The 21,665-nt window shown below is 34.2% G+C and overlaps 3 protein-coding genes across 4 annotated transcripts; 1 reads left to right on the plus strand and 2 right to left on the minus strand.

Moving 5' to 3' along the window:
• Window positions 1-3,580: 3,580 nt before the first annotated feature.
• On the minus strand, window positions 3,581-5,016 carry LOC111499908 (LOB domain-containing protein 1-like). Its single transcript, XM_023151633.1, has 2 exons — window positions 4,700-5,016; window positions 3,581-4,044 (listed from the first exon to the last, which is right to left on the minus strand). The coding sequence occupies exons 1-2, from the start codon at window positions 4,940-4,942 to the stop codon at window positions 3,709-3,711; spliced, it is 579 nt and encodes a 192-aa protein (XP_023007401.1). The 5' UTR covers window positions 4,943-5,016; the 3' UTR covers window positions 3,581-3,708.
• A 4,853-nt stretch (window positions 5,017-9,869) lies between these two features.
• LOC111499906 (tetraspanin-3-like) lies at window positions 9,870-12,856 on the minus strand. The gene is made up of 2 exons (XM_023151630.1): window positions 12,102-12,856; window positions 9,870-10,407 (listed from the first exon to the last, which is right to left on the minus strand). The coding sequence occupies exons 1-2, from the start codon at window positions 12,612-12,614 to the stop codon at window positions 10,063-10,065; spliced, it is 858 nt and encodes a 285-aa protein (XP_023007398.1). The 5' UTR covers window positions 12,615-12,856; the 3' UTR covers window positions 9,870-10,062.
• Window positions 12,857-17,708: 4,852 nt separating this feature from the next.
• LOC111499902 (interactor of constitutive active ROPs 3-like) lies at window positions 17,709-21,462 on the plus strand. Of its 2 annotated transcripts, XM_023151625.1 has the most exons (4): window positions 17,709-17,884; window positions 18,376-18,468; window positions 19,381-19,546; window positions 19,877-21,462. In XM_023151625.1, the coding sequence occupies exons 2-4, from the start codon at window positions 18,449-18,451 to the stop codon at window positions 21,371-21,373; spliced, it is 1,683 nt and encodes a 560-aa protein (XP_023007393.1). In that variant the 5' UTR covers window positions 17,709-17,884; window positions 18,376-18,448; the 3' UTR covers window positions 21,374-21,462. The 2 variants fall into 2 exon arrangements, with proteins under 2 accessions (XP_023007393.1, XP_023007392.1); XM_023151624.1 differs by lacking the exon at window positions 17,709-17,884 and having other exon boundaries at window positions 17,928-18,468.
• The last annotated feature ends 203 nt before the right edge of the window (window positions 21,463-21,665 follow it).

The raw sequence follows: 21,665 nt of genomic DNA on the forward strand, positions 1-21,665 counted from the left end.
TGAACTACAAAAGGTTAGTATTCAAATTCATTAAGTTTTAATACTTATGAACAGGTTAGTTATTTACTATAATTGATGTTCTAAAAGTGCCTAAGATCCAAATTGTTTCCGCATGTGTTATATTAACAACATCAGATTCATCCCGATGCGAAAAATGTGATTGCAAAATTAAATTTGTGTTTAATGCCATTTTTGGGTTGGATGCTCGAAGTACTCTTCACTTCATTACTTAGTAGACTGCGTGTGGTTGCACTAGGTTGTAACCCTCTCATCACCCATCGAGACGATGGGGTCGGTCCATGGATTTTCCTGATAGACTTCACAGTTATTGATGGATGTTTATCATTAATTTTGATTTTTTTTTTTTTTGTTTTTTTGCCAGAAAAATTTCTCCATATTAAAAAATATATATTATTAAATAATTTTCATTAAAAAAAAAAGGGTAACACATACTAATAAATCCGATATCATTCTATAAGCAAAAATATAATATATTTTAACATAATTTCTAAAAACTTAAAATTTTATATTACAAAAATAATTATATATTTATTGATTGGACCCTCGGAGAAACTTAATTGGGCCGCCCATTCCAAGTAAGGAGTTGGAACTTGGGCTCTTGGTGAAGGCCCAATTATCCTTTCAAGATATAACGAATTTGATGTAAAATTAAATTTACCATAATTTATTAACAAAATATAGTACACATTTTGCTGTATAATATCATTTTTTTTCCTAATTAATACCGATAATAATTTATTAAAATTAAATTTTATATCTAATATAGAAGTCTAAGAATTTTTGAATTTATTAAATATTAAATTAAAGTTTAATACAAAATTTTTAAAAATATATATTATTAGAATTTTTTAAAAGGAATATAAAGTTTAAAAATAAAATCTAATTTAATTATTTAATTATTGAAAACAAATGTAGTTTAAATAATTTAAAATATAAAATAACATCTCTAGTGCTCTCTTCACCCAAAGTTGAATTCAAAATTATGCAAATTCCATTTCAATAAATAAATAATAAATTAATTAATTAAATAAAGGCTTCATTACATGTTACATTTAAATAGGAAAAGAAAGAAGTCTTTGTTAAAAAACAGACAGTATTTTTTCCATAAATAAAACCAACAAAAATCATGTTTTTATTCAAACATGTCATCAACAAAAGCGGACAATAATAATAATAATAATAAATAAATAAACAGGAAACCAAAGGTAGAAGCTTTGTTTGACTCAAACTTTGACTTTATTTGGACAATCTTAGTACTACAAATTAATGGCCACTAGGGTTCTTTAACCCCATTTCTCGTTTTAAAATTGTGAGACTAACGATGATACATAACGAGCTAAAACATACAATATCTACTAATAGTGAGCTTGGGTGTGTCAGCGAGGACATTGGAGGGCCCTCATGGTGGTGAGATCTCACGTCGGTTTGAGAGAAAAATAAAGCATTTCTTATAAGAGTGTGGAAACCTCTCTCTAACATACACGTTTTAAAAATCGTAAGGCTAACGGTGATACATAACGAGTCAAAGTGGACAATATATGTTAGTGATGGATTTTAGATGTTACAAATAGTATTAGAGTCAAACACCAAATGGTGTGCCAACGAGCCAAAACAGACAATATCTACTAGTGGTGGATTTAGGTTGGTACAAATGATATTAGAGAAAGATACCGAGCAATAAGCTAGAGAGGACGTTGAGCTCCTAAGTGTTGTGGATTGTGAGATTACTCATTAGTTGGAAAGGGAACGAAACATTCTTTATAAGGGTGTGAAACATCTTCTTAGTAGACACGTTTTAAAATCAACATACTTAATGAAAGTTTAGTTTTAAATTGAAATAATTATTAGTTTATGATCGGGAATAAATCAAAATTGGACTAATTTTAAAATAAAATATAATATAAGTATAGAAAAAGTTTTAAAAAGTAATAATATAAGAATAAAGTAAGTACGGAAAGTTTGTTGGAAAGATAAATGTAAAGATGAAAGAAAGAATTAAACTTTATTAAAAGCTATTTTTTAGTTTAATACGAATTAAAAAAACATTTTTTAATTAAAACGTCAAAAATTTAAATCTAAAATAAAAAAAATTATATTCTATTTTAAATCTATAGGATAAAAAATAAATTATTTTTAAAATTTTTATGTTTATTAATTATTAAAAATGAGATAGAAAATAGAATTGGGAAGGTATATATAATATTGATATCCTTTAAATAGGAAACAAGAAGTATAAATGAGGAAAATATAAAATAATTAATTACCGAAAATAAAATAAAATATACTCTAAATCAAATCATAAATAGAAGAATATTAAAATATAATATCTAAGATATATGCTATAAATAATATATGTGAACGTTAATAAAAAAAAAAACAGAAACATAAGATTGCTGTTGAATTCAAATAGTTTGAAGTGTAGAACACATGAGGCGTAAGCTTTATGTCTTTTTCCATTTTGAATAATAAAATGAATGAGGAATTCGCAAATTGGTGTTGGAATTTAGAATTTGAGCTTTTTTTTTGGGTGCCTTTTTCTTTTACCAAGCCAACCCGGTTCAACTATGCTGATATTGTCAATAAAGAGTTCGAGAAAATCAAAATTCTTCCCACGAGGTGGCGGGTGAGGAGGATGGTAAGTGAAGATAACGAGCAGAACTCGAGATGAGGTTGAAGAAGAAAAGAAAGGAAGAGATAATAAGTCATCTCGTAAAGTCATATACAATATATCATTCCGTTAACGGCCAATTGAAGTACCATTTAAAACCAATTTGAATATCAAACTTTGGAATTAAAACATGTTCATTTTAAATTTTTAGGGATGAATGAACATTAAATCTAAATTTGAAAGACGGAATATATATTTCGTTAGAAAATTTTCATATGCGTTTTTAGAACTATTTTCTGATTAAAAAAATTACAACTCTGTGTATATTTGATCCACTTTAAAAAATATTACCACGGTCAAACTTTTGAATTATAGAATCATTATAATTTGATCTAATTTTTCTCCTTCCATCAAAATTGAAAACTATTATGTAAAAAAAAAAAAAGTTCATTAAGAACTTTAAGATCGAGAATAAGTTTATAGTTAAAGGGTATAATTGCAATATTTATAAGTTAAAAATTGTTTGTGCTAGATGAAAGATTATAGTTTTTCTAATATAGCAAATATGGGAGCAAAAATTTAAACTTTCAAACTATATTCGACCCTTTTTTGTAATAGCTTATATTTGATCGACATTTTACTTTATAACGATAATATGAACATTAAACTTGAAAATATCTGGGTTTAAATGAATATTTTATCTCATAGGAGAGAGGTTTAAGCAATTGGTATACATGGCATCTACCTTTCTTTTCCTTTTTTTTTTTTTTTTTTTTTTTTTTTTTTTTTTTTTTTTTTTTTTTTTTTTNCAAGTTATCTTTCTTGGATTTAGATCTCACACTTACTTTATTGGCATGTTCCTTGCGAAACCATTGTTTATTCTTTTTCTTTTTCAACTACCCACCATCAGTTTTTTTTTTTTTTTTTTTTTTTTTTTTTTTTTTTTTTTTGGGCCTAACAGAGGAATTGAGGATAGAGAGATTTAATCTCCCTCCTTTTGAAGCAGAAATTGGCTCAAGAGTTTGGTGAAAATTCATTGGAACCTTTTATCAAACACCTTAGATGCACAAACCAAATGATCAGATAATCCATAGTTGGTTTACATTGCTATTATCATCGAAGTTGGTTTGGGTGATGCTATGGAAGTCGCTGTGAGTGCTGGCATTGAAATCATCAAAACACTTGTAGTGAGACTGAGCTAATTCCCTGCAAACGAAGGCCACCAGATTGGCTTGTTGGCATTCCATGTTGACAAGCTCAGCCTGAGCCTTGGCTAGCTGCGCTTGAAGATCATTGACTTGCTTTTGGAGTTGGCAAATGGCCCCGGCTGATCCATAAACAGGGTCTCTGATCCTCGCATTTGCTTCATAAACCATGCTGCTCACTGCATCGGCCCTTTGTGATTCAGGCAGTTCCTGCAATTATCCCCAACAAACAATTTCAGTTCGCAACAAAATGGGGGAATCTAGAGAATTGAAGCCCAATGGAATCAGATCAAACAGAATCAAACAGAATGTTGTATTCAAATTTCCATACTTCAAAAGTTATATTATAAACATACTCTAATATAATGTTCAAGTTAGAGATAGAAATTGAGATACTTATTAGGTTAAGTAGCTGAAAAGACATCACGAAGAAAGTTTAGGAACAAACAAAATGTTCGATGGAAAAGTCCTATATGCGTCGATTGAACAAATAATTTAGGGATTTAATTCAACAAGATCTTGAGAAAAGTCAATTTCAGAAAAATCCTTTTTCCAGTTGCGTAGTTTCTTAATGTGTAAAACCTTTTGCCTCCTTTTTGACAACAACGTTGGAGCCTCCTTTAATGGCTTTTCCGATTACGTTTCACATTAACACACAAATCAACGCGAAAAAAGAAAGAAGGAAGTAACAAGGCCCTTAGTTTCAAAGTTTATAACAAATCAACGATTGTTTTCAGCCCTAGTTCATTGATAAGAGCCTCCAAACTAATCGATCGTCAATTCAAAGTTAAAACAAAAAAAAAAAAAAAAAAACAGCGATCATATCAACGAATTCACAGAATATAAAAGGCGGATGAAAAAAGACCTGCAAGCATTTAATGATATTACTCGCGCCAAAAACTCGATGAGCGATGGCGAACTTCGCCGGCTCAGTGGGAGGGAAATAGGGCGCCAATACACATCGTCCGGCACATCGCCGCCTCAAAATCTTGCATGCCGCACAAGGACTAAGAACGAGAGGCGGCGGTGAAGCGGGAGAAGAAGAAGAAGAAGGAGATTGAGATAGTGGAGTAGACGAAACGGTGGAGATTGAATTACTTCCTTCCATTATTGACGAACGGAAGCAAAGAGAAGAAGAAGAAGAAGAAGAAGAAGAAGAAGAAGAAGAAGAAGAAGAAGAAGAAGAAGAAGAAGAAGAGATGGGTTGCAGTTGCAGAGGGAAAAACAGAGATATAAATAAAGAAAAGAAGAGAGAAAAAAGGCAAGAAATTATGGTCTCTTAAGCCTTTGGATGGTGCGCTGCCTCATTAATTCCATACACTTAGGTTCGACCTGCCTCATTAATTCCAAACAATATGGCTAGCTAGGTTCGAGAGGCTTGGCCTGCCTCGAACCCAAATTTTAGGTTAAATCTAGAATTTCGAAAGGCATCTCTAAACATCTCGAACCTTTTTCGTTTAAAATTTATTGAACGTGACGATTGTTATAGTACAACTACGTCCATATAATTATTTAGGGTTTAGGTTCGAAATCTAAATACCGAACATATATTTAATGTAAAAGAACGAGTCATTGATTATTTAGATATAATTAATTAATTATTTAGGAGAGATATATCATAATTTTAAACATTATTAATTAAATCAAATTAATTTTATAACTAATAATAATTAACTATTTTATATCTGTCATACAAATTCTTTCTTAATATTGGTTAAATATTTTTTATTTTAGAAATATAATATGCTTAATTAATTAGAGACGCCCTTATCTCTGTGTCTCCATTTTCCAATTTTGTTGGAGTTAATTAGAAAATTAAGACCATAAAAGTCTTTTAATTACTCCATTAACATAAATTAAAGAACTTAATTGGCTTATTAAATTAGTTTCAAAAGCTTTTTAATTTTAATTTTAAAAAATGAACTCTATTTTAATTTGGTTTTTTAGGTAAATTCATAAATCAAGGTCATTATAGAAATTGTGTTCCAAAAACGTCAGCCATAACTGGATTAAGTGAGGAAGAGTATCATTGAGATAAATAGGTTTTGACCCCACACGCTAAGATAGACAAGAGGCGACCCTCAAATGGCACCCATGTGGCCATGTTTGAGCAAAGATTAAGAAGTGTCATGATGCGACCGAGGAGAATGGTGCATCATCCAACACACCAACCGTGTGCATTGAAAATAAATCGAGGCATATGTAAAGCTTGAGAGAACGAGGAGACACGAGCGTCAAAGACAAGCTCGAAGAGGGTTGGGTAGAGCCCTAGGCCATAACGCTTTTCATATTCGAGCTAGCAGATATTGTGCTCTTTGAGCTTTCCCTTTTGAGCTTCCCCTCAAGGCTTTAAAACACGTCTACTAGGGGAAGGTTTCCACACTCTTGTAAATGGTGTTTTGTTCTCCTCCCCAACCAATGTGGGACATCACATATATATTGACTTACGATGAGTCTATCCCACTTCAAGAACAAGTCCTTTCTGTGTGGACCTAAGCAACATAAGCCCACCCTTTCTCTTCAATCTGGACCATCGGATCGTTTCCGCTCCGTAGGAACTACGAAAGTACTCCGACAATATAATAGATATACACGAGTGGCAGACAATTATATAGAATTTGTTCGATATGTGAAACCTATTGGTTGTTAACTCTCTAGTTAGATAGAGATGTCTACTAGGCAAGACATGGTTGGAGCAGGAATAGGGAATATAATCTATGTTTCTAGTCCTGTTTAGACCAATTGCATAAACTAAATGGAAATGGCAAAACTGGCAATATGAGATTCTACACTGATTGGAGAGGGGATGAGGGGTGTACATTCAACCCGACAACCCGAAAACCCGGACCAACCCAACCCGAACTAGATTGGGTTGGGTTGGGTTGGATTAGCATTTCGGGTAGGAATGGGTTCATTTTTCTGAACCCGAATTGAATTGGTTCGATTTCGAGTTTGTGGGTATGGCGTCTCTATTCGATTTAAAAATGAATCAATAAAATATTCTTATTTCATTTTTAATTGAAGTTTTAATTTATGACAAGCAAGAGAGCCTTCCTCTAATTTTTTCCTTTAGGAGCCAAATTTAGTAGAAGTTTTAAGTTTTGTCAGCTTGGTATTTTGGCCGGTCGAAGAAGACGTACGAGTGAGTTCGAATCCGGGCAAACACATGTTTTTTTTTCTTTTATATATATATATATATATATTAAAAATACCTTACTATAATTGTTTATAAATTATATATATATATAAAGATCTTACTATAATTGTTTATAAATTTCAATGTATTTATTTTCTATTTGTAATAACATTATTATATCACAATTTATATATATATATATATATATATATTATATATTATATTCTAAATTTAAATGTATTTATTTTCTATTTGTAACAACATTATTATATCACAATATATATATATATAGATATATATATTATATATATTATATTCTAAATTCAAATGTCACAAAATTATTATATCACAATTTATATATATTATATATATCATATATATTAGTTTTTTTAATAGTTTAGAGCTATCTACTAAAATATTTTTATATGTTTTTTTTTTTTTTTGTTATATACAATATATTTAAATTAATAAAANTGATTGTTTATTTAATTTTTTATATATTCTTATTTTTTTTTTATTTTAACCCATTTTCAAAAAATGTCGGACATTTTCTAGTTTTTATGACAGGTTAAACTATGTTAATATGTCACAATTTTCACTCAAACTATGTTAATATGTCACAATTTTCACTCAAACTATGTTAATATGTTATAATTTTCGCTCGTTATTTTTTATTATTATTTTTTTTTTGAATAATTATAGATTGATTTGTGTTTGTTTGTAAATTTTTAATATATTTTATATAAGATTGTATCCGAATAATTATAAATTGTGGATACATAAAACTTAAAAAAAAAAAACAACCCAACCCGAAAATAGAGGGTTGGGTTGGGTCGAGTTGTAAAAAGTTTCGGGTTGGGTTGGGTTACTACTCCAACCAACCCAAACTTTTGAGTTGGATCAAAAAAATCGCTCAACCCAACCCAACCCGGACAATGTACACCCGTAGAGGGGATTGAAGCATCATTTCTTATAAAGATTGGAAAATCTTTTACTAGCAGACGTGTTTTAAAATCTGAAGAGAAGAGTCAAAATAGGACAATATCTGCAAGCGGTGAGCTTGAGCTGTTACAAATAGCATCAAAACCAGTTATTGAGCGTGTGTCAGCAAAGACCCTAAGGAAGGTGGATTGTGAGATCCCACATCGGTTAGAAAGGGAAACGAAATATTCCTTATAAGGATATATAAACCTCTCTGTAGTAGATGTGTTTTAAAATCGTGAGGCTGACGACGATACATAACAAGTGAAAACGAACAATAATAAAGTTGTATTAGTGTGGCGGCATTCTCATCTAGTTCAATTATAGTTGTGGTCAAAGCAAAACATTCCCTCCAATACAAGCAAAGGGAAAAGTATGGAACATTAATGTTACAAAGGGAAGATGATGTGGACATTGTAATGCTTAAAAAAAGCATTTGGTAAGGGCGGCGAAGACCCATGTGCTAATTCTTCACACTTTGACTCAAATTTCTTCATTAGATTTTAGAAGTGGCTCTAAAGTTTTCAAATTTCTAGAGTGTTCCTTCGTGATAATTAGCTTTCCTAGGTTATATGGTAGATAATTATATACAGAGAGAGAACTATATATATATATATATATATATATTTGTGTTTATCAAAATCGATCGAGTGTGTGTTGTGGTGCGGTGAGATCGCACATTGATTGGAGAGGAAAACAAATGATTCTTTATAAAGGATGTGAAAACCTCTCTCCGCAGACATGTTTTAAAAATCTTAAGGGAAAGCTCAAAAAAGACAATACATACTAGCCATGAGCTTGAGTTATTACAAATGGTATCATAGTCAAATAACGGACGATGTGCCAATGAGGAGGTTGAACCTTGAAGGGAGATGGACACGAGGTAGTGTGCCAGAAAAGATGCTGGATCCTAAAGGGGTAGATTGGAGAAGAGAACGAGTATGCCTCGAGTGGAGATGATGAGATGTTTTAGAAACCTTGAAAACCGTAAAGTGTGTAGCAATCACTAATGATTAAAAAGGACCAAAATTAGGCCATCCAGGAAGCAAATTGTTCTTGGTTGTCCATTCATGGTTAAAGGAGAAAATATGTGTCATTATCGAACAACTTTTAAGCTTTAAGCTAAACCTTGAGGATTGGGTATAGAAGAAATCCTCTTTTTGGAAGTGTGCCAACTCAATCTGCTCTATTATCCACTTCATTGCCATATTTTCATACAAATCATATAAAATAAAATGATATAAAACCGAATCGAATCACTTTACAGGTAAGATCGATCATGTCACGTTTGAATGATTCTACATGCAACTTAAACTACACATAACTGCAAAGAAACTTGTTCATTTTACTGCATTTTTCACCCTCGAAATGAAAACTCTTAACCTTTCATGAAGTTTTTCAAGAGTTGTAACCATGGTTAATGCAGTGCTCAATTAAAGGAGAGGCTTTGCAACCATTTTTGGAGTCATGACTCAATATGATCATTCTCCTAAAACGAGGAAATAAAAACAAAAAAAGTAAACGGAAACAAAAAACCGGAAACATTTATATTTTTAGTTTATCATGTAATTTATATTTGTAACGTCTTCTAAATATAAAAAATTCAAACCTCTAACCTTTTGATCAAGATAAATATTTTATATCCGTTAAACTATACTCATGTTGGCATTAGTTAAAATGCATATCAAAATCATTATTTGTGTTCGTGGATCACACAAAAAAAAGAAAAATCACAGACAAAAAACGCGAAATAAGATAATGAAAGGCAAAATAATTGAAAATCACTACCTATTACCGGTAAGATACACCATCCTTATCGATAGCTCATGAGAACTTTATGCTCACATATGTTTTACTTGAAACGAATTCTATGTTGAGTGACCTTTTAGGAATTTACACCCCACCGACTTCTATGGGGTCAAGAAGAAAACAAAGATGATATAATTATAATAACAATCGGACATTTCAATCACTTAAAAGATGCCATAAACAAAATATACCTATGGACCTAAAAACATCACACTAACAAACATCACTAGAGGCAAAAAAAAGAAAACCAAAGCCTCAAAATGCATACTTTAGACAATCATATATCCCATACAATGATTCAGCTAAGAATGAATCCAGCTCGGTCGTGCCTTTTCCATCCGGGCTTCCCCGGAGGGTTCTTCATTATCGATGCGTCGATTGTTCCTGAATGCTGCAATGCCAATGACATAAGCAATCACCAGAATGATCAAGACAACAATGTTGATCACAGAGACCTTCCTCCAGCTCCTCTTGAGGCTGGCCAGCACGCCTGCTTTACACGAGTTGCAGTCGTAACAGAGCAGCGTTTGATCGGAGTTCCATTTCGTGCAGTCGGGATTGACAAGCACCATCCCTTCAAAACCAGTCCAGACAGTCTCGTTTTGATAGACAAAGCCACAATCTGTAGGAGGCTTACAGCAACCAGACTGAACAAACAAAATTTAAAACGTTTAAGACTCTAGAAAGAACAGATTTATTACTCTTGCTAGTTGCAAAAAACAAGCATTAGGTGCAAAAGTTAATATTAAAAGTCAAGGTTTCTACAAACAGCGGAATCAATTCACGAGGAAGATGCTAAATTATTGAATATTATAAGATTCCCTCCGCCTTTGACAGATAAAGTTTCAGAGTTACTTTATGTGATATCGCACGTTGGTTAGAGAGGGGAACAAAACATTCCTTATAAGGGTGTGGAAACCTCTCCCTAGTAGACGTGTTTTAAACCGTGAGATTAATGGTGGTATGTAATGAGCTAAAGCCGATAATATCGGTCAGCGGTGGGTTTAGGCGGTTACAAATGGTATTAGAGTTAGACACTGAGCAGTCATCTGACTGATAAAGTTTCGGAGTTACTTCATGTAAGATCCCACATTAGTTGGAGAGGAGAACGAAGCATACTTATAAGGGTGTGGAAACCTCTCCCTAGTAGATGTGTTTTAAAACTGCGAAGCTGACAGCGGTACGTAACAGGCTAAAGAAAACAATATCTACTAGCGGTGGGCTTGGGCGGTTATAAATGGTATTAGAGTCAGATACTGAGCGGTGTGCCAACAAGAACGTTGGCCCCCAAAGGGAGTGGATTGTGAGATCTCACGTCGATTGGAGAGGAGAATGAAACATTCTTTATAAGGGTACAAAAACCTCTTCCTAGTAAACGTGTTTTAAAACCGTGAGATTGACAGGCTAAAGAGAACAATATCTGCTAAGGTAGGCTTGGGCTTGAGCTGTTACACTTTACTCGATGGCTTTGTCTTCTACTCTAATCCAATATACAAAGCAAAAGAATATGCCCCACCAAAAGAAGAGGATGTTCAAGATTGAAGCAACATCCAAAATACAGAACTTTCAAGTTCAGCAAACACAGCTATCACAGAAGAATACAGGAAAACAACAAGGTGCTTTTCAAAGGAAGAGAAAAGCCTCACCATCAATGCTAGAACATTCAAAAAGTTCAGGGAAAAAGCTTTTCACCCCAAATCCTAAATGGGTTTTCTAATTTTGTTTCGTCTTTTTCTCGAAGCAAGCATGGCGGGCAACCGCCAGCCCATATGGGATGCAACAGCAGGAAGTAGTCTATAGGAAACATGTAGGCTGATCTTTTCCAAGAGCACACATCGACAGGAACATTTGGATCCTCGATGTCGACTCTTCGCCACCTGGAGCTATAGTATATTCCAAGGATTTAACTGTTTGCCCACTAAAGCGGTTCGTGAGCTGGGTTCAACGACAGTTCGGTTCATATCCGATGTAGGCGTTAGAGTATTAAGAGGACCGGGAAGGATGAACCTCTGTGTACCAGTTACATGTTCTAAATGATTCAGTCATCCTAATCTTGGGGAACTGTTGGGAGATCTATAGATAATGGAAGTTCAAAGTTCCACCACAGAAACAGATGTGCAAGAACAATAACCTCTTTCAATTAGGCCAACCCCACTGAGTTGAGCTTTACCATTTAATATTAGAAACCTTAAATCAATCAAAGCTATCTAAAAGTGCCTTTCCAATCCTATTCTATTACTCTGGTTTCAACTTTTTTCAGATCCAAAAAGGTATAAACAAATCAAAAAACAGGGGAAATCAAATGAAGAACATCAAACAAACAAAATCTTCAAAACAATACCTCAATAGGGCTGAGCTTCCTGAGATTAAACATTTCAACAGTCTCAGGAACACCTCCAACAGTTCTTCCCATCTTCCGACAAACCCTAGAATCCCTGATACACGAACTAATTTTCCCCCAATAGCTCTCTTCCGCAACTCGATCCTTCAACCAACCGGAATAATCTTGAAGATAGTAATCCAAATACGCCCTACTCGGAACCGTCCGGCCGGATCCTTTATCAGTGACAGCATAAGCGAAGACGATAAACACAATCAGAGCAACGATAACGAAGAACATAACGAATAGGTATAACCACATCAAAAAAGTGTTCCGGTAACACGCGCCGGCGAATCCAGCCAGAGAAACGACCATGATAGCAACTCCGATTATGATCAACGGCCACTGGAGGAATCGGAGACACTCTGTACTGTTGGCTTGAGTACTCAGCCATATCCCGCCGGCGAGGATCGGGATTGAGAGGACGAAAGTGAGGAAGTTGAGTAATCCAATCAAATGGTTGCTGGTTCTCATACTTCAAATCTCACTGCCGGAGTTGGTAGTTACGGCGGGGTTTGTGGCTGTTGGGACGGTGGTTATGGTGCAGGTTGTGGAAATGGAGAAAGTTGAATCAGTGAAGAAGGAAGGAGGAGGAGCAGGTGGAAGGAAGATGGGCGAAGGATGTGTGGGGGCTAATAAAGAAGGCGCCATAATGCAGTTATGAGGTCAATGAGAGTGTGACTGTACTGTAATGTGTTGTCGTGCATGGACCGAGCCGACATGTCGGCCAGCGCTAGTTTCGCCCGAAAAAGCTGGGCTCCGGGGGGCGCGGCAGAGAGAGAAAATGCGACTAAAGAACGCTGTTTCGTCCATTTCGAACTTTTTCTAGTTTTTATATTATAAATAAATTTTAAATTATAAATATTTATTTAATCCAAGCTTGGTGGTTGCTTTGGTTTGGACTTTCCTAAAATATCTCGTACCAATCTAGATGTATTCGTTACTTATTGATGATTGTTCCCTAAATTATCCAATATGGGGCTCTCTCCAACCATCTTTTCCTCGAATAAAGTGCACCGTAGAGTCTCCCTTGGAGCCTATGAAACCCTCGAACAATCTCCTCTTAATCGAGGTTCGACTCGTTCTTCGGAGTTCTCGAACAAAATACATCATTTGTTCGACATTTGAATAGCTTTTGACTACATCTTCGAGCTCACATGACTAAGTTCACTGCATGACTCTGATACTATACTAAGAACCATAGATCTTGATAATGGTAAGATTGAGAAGGGAGGATAGAGATACTAATAATAAAACATCCTATTAATGTTATTAACTATTGCATTAATGATTAATATTTTTGTTTATTATAGTATGAGGATATTTATGTCAGCATTTTTTTAAGATTAATTAATAGTATATTTAATCCATTAACAATAATAATATGCAAAAATTGAATTACAATTTTACCCCTTTTTAACGCTCTTGGTCGGTAGTTAATTGTTCCATTAATTAATTAAAAAACTATAGGTGCTTTTCATTAGTAATTAATGAAATAAATGCAATTTAAAAAATAAAAGGGTGATGAAATAGAGCTAAAATGTTGGGTATTAACTGAATAAAAATATTTTAAAATTCTGATTTTAAATTTTATGAAATAATTTTTTATATTTTATTAGAAAAAAAAAAAAAAAATTAGAGGTGGAACCCAAATTAGTAATTTTAGGTTGATGTGATTTGTTTGGCAATAATGCAAGAGGTTGAAGTGCTTGACTGCCCCGCGCTTGAGCGCCACGTATGAAACTCCACGTGTACCTGTTGGCTTAATTATGACAGAATTTTATTAATGAATAATATTTTTTTCAAAATAAATAAATAAGACAGTTACAAAATTGAGTTCAATTATGGTTTCAACGACCATAGAACACAATAAATCATCTTTCATAAAGATGCTTTTTAATTGAAAGGACCGCTGCATTGCGACACGTCACTACACATATTTTCAACAAATAACCATTTTCTTTTTATCCTAAATTTTATATATATATATAATATGACTGAAAAATAATATCGGGTGAAAAGTAGAGGTACTTAAATCTAGACAAGTATCATGGCTAGTAGGGCAGAGGAACCACAGTGAACGAGACGACAAAAGTTACACAAGAATATGATAAAGGAGCCGGAGCTGAAAAATGTAAGCTCATTTTTATTTAATAGTAGTGTATCAATTGCGGAAAACAAAAACTAAACTTTCAAAAAGTTATAAACTATAGGCTAGCATAAAAATGACTTTTTCACCATTGTTACTGACTCGAAAATCTCTCGTTTGCCTCTTCCATGTCTCTATTCGTAAATAATCTGTTTTTGTCTTTGATCTCTATATGTGGTCGCTTCCAAAGTACATTTGTGATATTTCTTACAACTTTACATAAAAAAAATTTGATCGTTAGTGTAATTTTAAACGTAATTGACATACACGAAGATCATGTTAAAAAAAAATCTATATAATCCAAGATATATAGATAAATTACATGTGTCTTATATTGATCACTAATGTGAGTCGCTTATTATTATTATAAATAATTTAATTTAAATTATTCATGTGAAAACATGTGCGTATTAATATAAAATTAATATTTCATAGGTATAATTATTTGATTTATATGTAATTTTTACTCTTGATGAATAAATAAAAATTAATTAAGTATTATTATTTTTAAATCAAAATATTAAATTATAGGTTAATTGACGAAAATGTTAGGTAGTGGTTCGCGTTCACACTTCACATCGAATTTCTTTTTTAAATTAAAAGAAATAAACATTTACTTTAATAATGATTAAAAAAAAAAAAAGAATATCTACTTAACCTGAATAAAACAATTGAATTGACTACTGGAGTTATGAATATAATTTTTTTTCTGTTAATCTAAAAATATTATCGACAATTTAATTTTGTTTACCATAGGTTAAAAACTTATTTAAATTATTAATTAAATTAACATAAATATAGTTTGATTTGACTAAGATAACTTTATATTAATTAATTAAATTATTTAGATAAATCACTTCCTTTGAATAATTAATTATTTCATGCCCTTTAAGTACCTCAAATAATTCTAATTTTTTTAAACGAAGCCACGTGGGCGTTACAGCGTCAACCACTAATACAATTTCGAATAATTCGTTATGGTGGTTGATATTCCTATGATTTGAAAAATACTGCATGAAGATTTCAGTATTAATATTTGGAGATGATATTTACGTTTTCGTCCTTCAAATTTCAGTATTTTTTCAATTTAGCCTCTATTATTTAACTTATTCAATTTAAACACCACTAATCACTTGGACAAACTTCCATAATTACTTTTTTTTTTTAAAGGTGAAAAGTAAGTGAATGGTTCTGTTAAGTACTAATTTCAGAATTTAAATAATGGGGTCTCATTCTCTCACTCGCTCGAGAATAACTTACCTTATGGTTTGATCATAAATAAATTGTTTATTAGAGAATAAGTGACATTTATAGTCAAAGATGTAATTATAAGGGTAAAACGGACTTTTGACGTGACTGTAGTTATAAACGACTCGTGAATTATTTCAATAGATCTAATCTATCTATATAAGAGTTCAACTATCATCAATGAACAAAGTCGAGTGGCTTCAAATTTTACACATTAATGAACATAATCTTAGTAGCTCCAAACCAAATTTCATGGCAGTTTGTCGGGACTACTACTCACAAGCCAGGTGGTTTCACTTTAGTTATTATTTTGTTTTTTTTCGTCGCAAATTTTTATGAAAAATAAAATATATATCAATAAATTTTGGATTATAATTCAGTTTTATTAATATAATCTATTGAAGGAAGATCGAGATCCCTGAAGATCCACTGGGAATGTAGTAGAAAATTATCATTTAAATGAAAAATGAAGGAGGTACCGAGGAGAGGTTTCTCTATATGAGTCAAAATGACTCCAGGAACACAGAAATTCTAATCTTTATCCTTGCCCCGGACCTATCACATAGCTATCTTTATATATTTATTTTAGGGGTTTATTGATATGTTAATGTTTGGTTCCTTTTTGCAATAAAAACTATATTGAAAAAGGAATGATTTATTTTTAAAATTATATAAAAATCGGGAAAAAATCCACGTGAAAAATCTCGACCAGGTGTCCTACAAATCCTACAAAAAGTAAAATAGAAAATTTCGTGGGAATGCATAATAATTTCGATCCCCACCGAGTAGACTTATTCTTAACTTTTTCATAAATATTTTAAATTTAAATAATTTTAAATAATTTTTATATAATTTAGCTTCAGAAAAAAAAAATATAAATATAGGTTTAAAATATTTGTAAATTTAGAATTTAGCTATTTATTTATAAAACCCAATAAAATATTATAATCAAACCCATAAATTTAAAATAAAAATAAAAACCAGAATATATTTTAATATTGAATGTAGTCTGGTTGGGGAGCAGTTTTCCGTCTTGAATAAAAACCTCACACGTGCGAACCCAATTAATTTTTAAATATTTGTAAATTTCGTGGCCATGCCTGGATAACGAAATAAATAAATACATAAATATTTTTTTATAAAAAAATATGTGTTTTATTTATTTATTTATTTATTTATAGGTTGTGACGAAAGGGATTGAACAACAACCATTGACTTTACGGTGCATTTTTCAAAAAATAATTTGTCCAATAAATAATTTAAAATCGGATGATTTTACAGCTGTCCCGTGCTCCCAATTTGTACTGTTTTGGGACAGACACATAGCTGCCTACGTAGTACCCAAATAAACAATTTATTAACGTTTTCCTTTTCTAAATTATTCTTAATTATTTTTAATTTTATTATTAAATAATACATTAAACCAATATTATGCAATTTAAATATGTTCGCCTACATTTTGAATAAACCAATAATATCTTTAATCAATTACATAATTATTTATATTCTACTTCATTTTACTAATTTAAATATGTAAATGAAATATTTAAAGCTCATAATTATTTATAATCTACTTCATTTTACTAATTTAAATATTTAAATGAAATATTTAAAGTTGAAGCATCCGGACGGACTACTATAATGTGTCTAGTGACAATTAGAGTCGAGGTATGGTATAGCAGCCTTTTCGACCGAGCCAGCTAAATTAATTAATACATTTTTTTTTATAAAAAAACAACGGTTTAAGCTAAAAAAAATCATATTTTTTCTTAGCTACAAATTTAGTTATGAGATCCATTTGGGTGGGAGAGAAGGACAAGACATGACTTATAATAAGGGTGTGAAAACTTCTCAATAACATACATGTTTTAAAATTGAGGGTGACAGTGATTTCTAATGAGCCAAAGAAGACAATATCGACTAATAGTGGGTTTGAACTAATAAATGATATCAGAGTCAAACAACAGGCAATGTGACGAATGTGAGGTTGTAAATAATGAAACAAAACATTTTTTATAAGGCTGTGAAAACCTATCACAAATAGACACGTTTTAAAACTGTGAAGCTGATGACGGTACATAACAGATCAACACGAACAAGATGAGCTACGAGTGGTCGAGTATGATTAATAAGCCTTGGCCAAATGTTTCCTCAAACCTTTTAAATGGCTCACTTCATATAAATACTATTAAGCCGTATCTCTGCTCTGCCTCGGACTGCGAGAGCTTGAAAATTGCAGGCTTTTGTTCCTTTCAACGCTTTAATTACATCCAAAATCGCTTCCATTTCGTCGTTCATCACCTTCTTCATCTACAAAAATGGCTGCTTGAGCTCACATTTCCACCAGGTTTGCCCTTTTCTTCTGTTCTTTAAACCTAATTTATACCCTTTTCATGTTTCTGCAGCTCGGTATGAACTGTTTAATGCCACATTCCTCTTGATTCTGAACCTACTTTTTAGGGTTTTCAAAATTTAGGGCTTACAGATTGTTCTTCATTTGGTGAATAATGGACAAAAGGAGAAGTTTAGGGCAGTTTTTTTTTGTTTGTTTTCTTTCTCATCCGTTTCAAAAACTCTTCTTTTCATGTGGGGTTTTCAAATTTCAAACCCTCTTAGCATTTAATTATTCTTGCCCTTTTCCTCTGGGAAGTTACTAAAAGGCACCTCTTAGGCTTGGATTTACTGTTTTTTCTCATCTGGGGGAAGGGCTATTTGTGGAACTTTACACTCTTGTAGGCCCTTGAAACCATTATAGAGGGGGGGCTGAGTATTAAAGAAGTGTGCTTTGTTTTGAAGCTTTGACCCTCTTGTTTCCTCTATGAACTTGATCTGTTGCAGAGTTGCTTGGCTTGTGGGTGAGGGAACTGTTGTTCAAATCCGTTTTTTTTTGGTGTTTTTCAGAAGGGAAGTGATGCAGACTTCTAAATCCAGGTGATTTTTAGTGGTTTTTTCATATGTTGTTTGGTCATTTTCTGGAAATGGGTGTTGCTGTTTGAAGTTGAATGTGCATTTGATTCATGATTGGAGCGAAGGGATGCTGTTTGTGGTTCAGTTGTTCTTCATTATTAGTCTCATTCTGCTCGTCGAACAACAAGTGAAGTCGATATCATTTCTTGCTGTTTATATGCGTAATCTACGTTCGATAAGCAATGGAGATTTGCTATTGCTCGGCTGGACATGGATGATCCAGCATCTTTTCTTCTTTTCGAAGAGTGCCTATGATTTCCACCAATCTGTCAAATGGATCTATGTGAGATTCCACGTCGGTTTGAGAGGGAAACAAAGTATTCCTTTTAAGGGTGTGAAAACCTCTCGTTTTAAAACCTTGAATAGAAGCCCAGAAGGGAAAACCCAAAGAGGATAATGTCTGCTAGTAGCGGTGGACTTGGACTATTACAAATGGTATTAGAGTTAGGCACTAAGCGGTGTGCCAGCGAGGATGTTTGGCTCTCGAGTGGGTGGATTGTGAGATCCCACATCGGTTGGAGAGGGGAACGAATCATTCCTTATAAGGGTGTGGAAACCTCCTTAATATACGCGTTGTAAAATCTTGGGAGGATGCTCAGAAGGGAAAGTCCAAAGAGGATAATATTTGCTAACGGTGGGGTTGTGCTGTTACAAATGGTATCAGAGCCAGACAATGGGCGGTGTGCCAGCGAGGATACTAACCCACCTTATTTATGAGTCTATGAACACCATTTCTTAACAAACTCTTATCAGCTAATTGAACACCATTTCTTAACAAACTCTTATCAGCTAATTGCTAATTTCCATGGCCTTTAAAAGTCTCATGTGATAGGCAAAACTAGTTCTAATGATTGATGTATTTTGATTTGATTCCAGAAGTTCATTGGAGGCACCCAAGAAGGTCTCTTTAAAAGCTGCTCGTCAGGTTAAACCAGCAGCATTGAAGTGCGACTCGTCGTCTTCGTCCAATCAAATGGGAAAGATATTGAAAGAAAGGAGTCCGAAGGTCGTTGGCAGGTCGCCCAGGACTCCACTATCAGAGGTACACTACTTAACGCAAGTGGGCTATTACAAATGCTAGCGGTGGTCTTGGGCTATTACAAATGGTATCAGAGCCAGTCACCGAACAGTGTTCCAGCGAGGGCGCTGGGCCCCTAGGGTGAGTGGATTGTGAGATCCCACATTGGTTGGAGAGGGGAACGAAGCATTCCTTACCAGGGTGTGGAAATCTCTCCCAGTAAACGTGTTTTAAAAATCTTGAGAGGAAGTCCGAAAGGAAAAACTCATAGAGGACAATATCTGCTAGCGGTGGGTTTGGGCTGTTACATGATCCGAGTTCGAGTCTCAAATCTCTGTTCTCTCTCTTGTTCAGAAGAAGTGCCAAAACAGAATATCCGAGTTGGAGTCTCAGATTTCCATCCTTCAGAAGGATCTTAAAAAGGCCAAGGAGCAGCTACATTCGTCTAAGTTACGGAAAGATCGAGCCCGAGTAGATACGGAGGTGTCCAGCGCAACATCAATTGTCAAGGAGCATCAGCCTCCATCTTCCGAACAAGGTCATACTTCCGAGCTTCAGAATGTGGCACGAGAAGACGATCAATCGCTGCACTCTGCACCTGAGGTCACTGAGAAGTCGGAATCCGTGGACTCTGTTGCCTTAGCAATGGCAAACGTTACGCAGCAGCTTAAACTCAAACTTCTCGTAGTCGATAAATCCAAAGCTTTTCAGACAAAACATGTCGAATCAGTGAACGAGAAGCACGGTAAATTGAAACAAGTACTGTCGGAAACCATCTCGATTATGGCAACCATGAAAAGCCAACTGCAAGATTGTGAAGTATCAGAAACTCAAGTTCAAGCACTCATACATGAAGCTACAGCTCAATTGGATATTGCAAAAGAAATGGCTGAGTTGCTCGGTTCTGATTCGACAAAAGCCTTCGAAGATTGGAACTCGGTTATAATAGAGCTGGACGAGTCCCGGGAACACGTAAGCTTACTGGAGACGCTTGTTCTTAAGCTAGAACCCGCCCTTGCAAATTTTTGCTCGTTGCAGTCGGAGGTTGAGCAACAAGCTGCCGAGGCAGAATACCGGGGTAGACGAGATCTGCGTTCCCTCGAACCCAAACCCGCCGTGGTGAAGCCTGATACAAATCTGAGGGAGGTTGAACTCAAGAAGGAATTAGAGAAATCGAGAGTTGAAATAGACGAGTTTAAGACGAAGTTACGCGACAGGGAAACCGAGTTAAGGAGCATCACGGAAGAGAATTTGGAGTTGAGTTGTAAGCTCGAGAAGAGCCTATCGAGCCACCGAGTCTATGGACTAGAGAAAGAGCTGGATGACTTGAAGAACTGCATTGCAGATTTAAAGACCAATCTCTTAGACAAAGAGACAGAGTTTCAGAGCATATCAGAAGAGAATGAAATGCTGATATCTGAAATCAGTAGAAGGGACACAATCGAGACCAAAATGAAGGACGAAACAACGACCGAACTCGTTACGTTCACAACCATAGAGAAGCTCGGGATTACAGCAGAAGATGCCGATCGAAGCACGGGCAGCAGGAAATCTGTAGGGGTGGCTGAACTCGAGGCAGCACAAGCAGCCAATGCAGAAATGGAGATGGAGCTGAGAAGGGTGAAGGTGCAGTCGGAGCAATGGAGGAAGGCGGCGGAGGCAGCTGCAGCGATGATTGGAAGCAACGGAGAGCTCGTGGGCAGAGCGGGATCGATGGACAGCAGCTACAACACCATTACTGGTAAGATCGGGGCGCTGTATTCGGAGGATTCGGACGAGGATTTAGTGAAAAAGAAAAATGTGAATGTACTAAAAAAGATAGGGGTGCTTTGGAAGAAACCGCAGAAATAGAAATGGGATTTTGTAGGAGTTTTCTTCATTTTGTAGAGAGCTTTCTTCCAAATTTGAGGATTCAGAATGCTATGAATAACTCATATGGTGGCTGTTCACTTGAAAGCAATGGAATTGGTGATAGTTCTTTGTTCGTTTAAGTCGAGCCAAACCCATTGCCACCAAATGTTGTTCATTTTGGATTTTTTCTTTCAGGCTCATTCTCAAAGTTTTAAAACGCGTCTACTAGAGAGAGATTTTCACACTCTTATAAAGAATGTCCAACGTCCTTGTTGGCACACCGTCCAATATA

The sequence above is a fragment of the Cucurbita maxima genome, unplaced genomic scaffold (assembly GCF_002738345.1).
Source record: "Cucurbita maxima cultivar Rimu unplaced genomic scaffold, Cmax_1.0 Cma_Scf00027, whole genome shotgun sequence".
NCBI classification, from domain to species: domain Eukaryota; kingdom Viridiplantae; phylum Streptophyta; class Magnoliopsida; order Cucurbitales; family Cucurbitaceae; genus Cucurbita; species Cucurbita maxima.

What these genes read in the sequence shown, in the direction of transcription:
- LOC111499908 (XM_023151633.1), bottom strand. Translation starts at nt 4,942, where the DNA reads ATGGAAGGAAGTAATTCAATCTCCACCGTTTCGTCTACTCCACTATCT. An exon ending in ATATCATTAAATGCTTGCAG is followed by an intron (nt 4,045 to 4,699) that starts GTCTTTTTTCAT and finishes GGATAATTGCAG; the next exon opens with GAACTGCCTGAATCACAAAG.
- LOC111499906 (XM_023151630.1), bottom strand. Translation starts at nt 12,614, where the DNA reads ATGAGAACCAGCAACCATTTGATTGGATTACTCAACTTCCTCACTTTC. An exon ending in GGAAGCTCAGCCCTATTGAG is followed by an intron (nt 10,408 to 12,101) that starts GTATTGTTTTGA and finishes TTGTTTGTTCAG; the next exon opens with TCTGGTTGCTGTAAGCCTCC.
- LOC111499902 (XM_023151624.1), top strand. Translation starts at nt 18,356, where the DNA reads ATGAACTTGATCTGTTGCAGAGTTGCTTGGCTTGTGGGTGAGGGAACT. An exon ending in ATGCAGACTTCTAAATCCAG is followed by an intron (nt 18,469 to 19,380) that starts GTGATTTTTAGT and finishes ATTTGATTCCAG; the next exon opens with AAGTTCATTGGAGGCACCCA. An exon ending in CCAGGACTCCACTATCAGAG is followed by an intron (nt 19,547 to 19,876) that starts GTACACTACTTA and finishes TCTCTTGTTCAG; the next exon opens with AAGAAGTGCCAAAACAGAAT.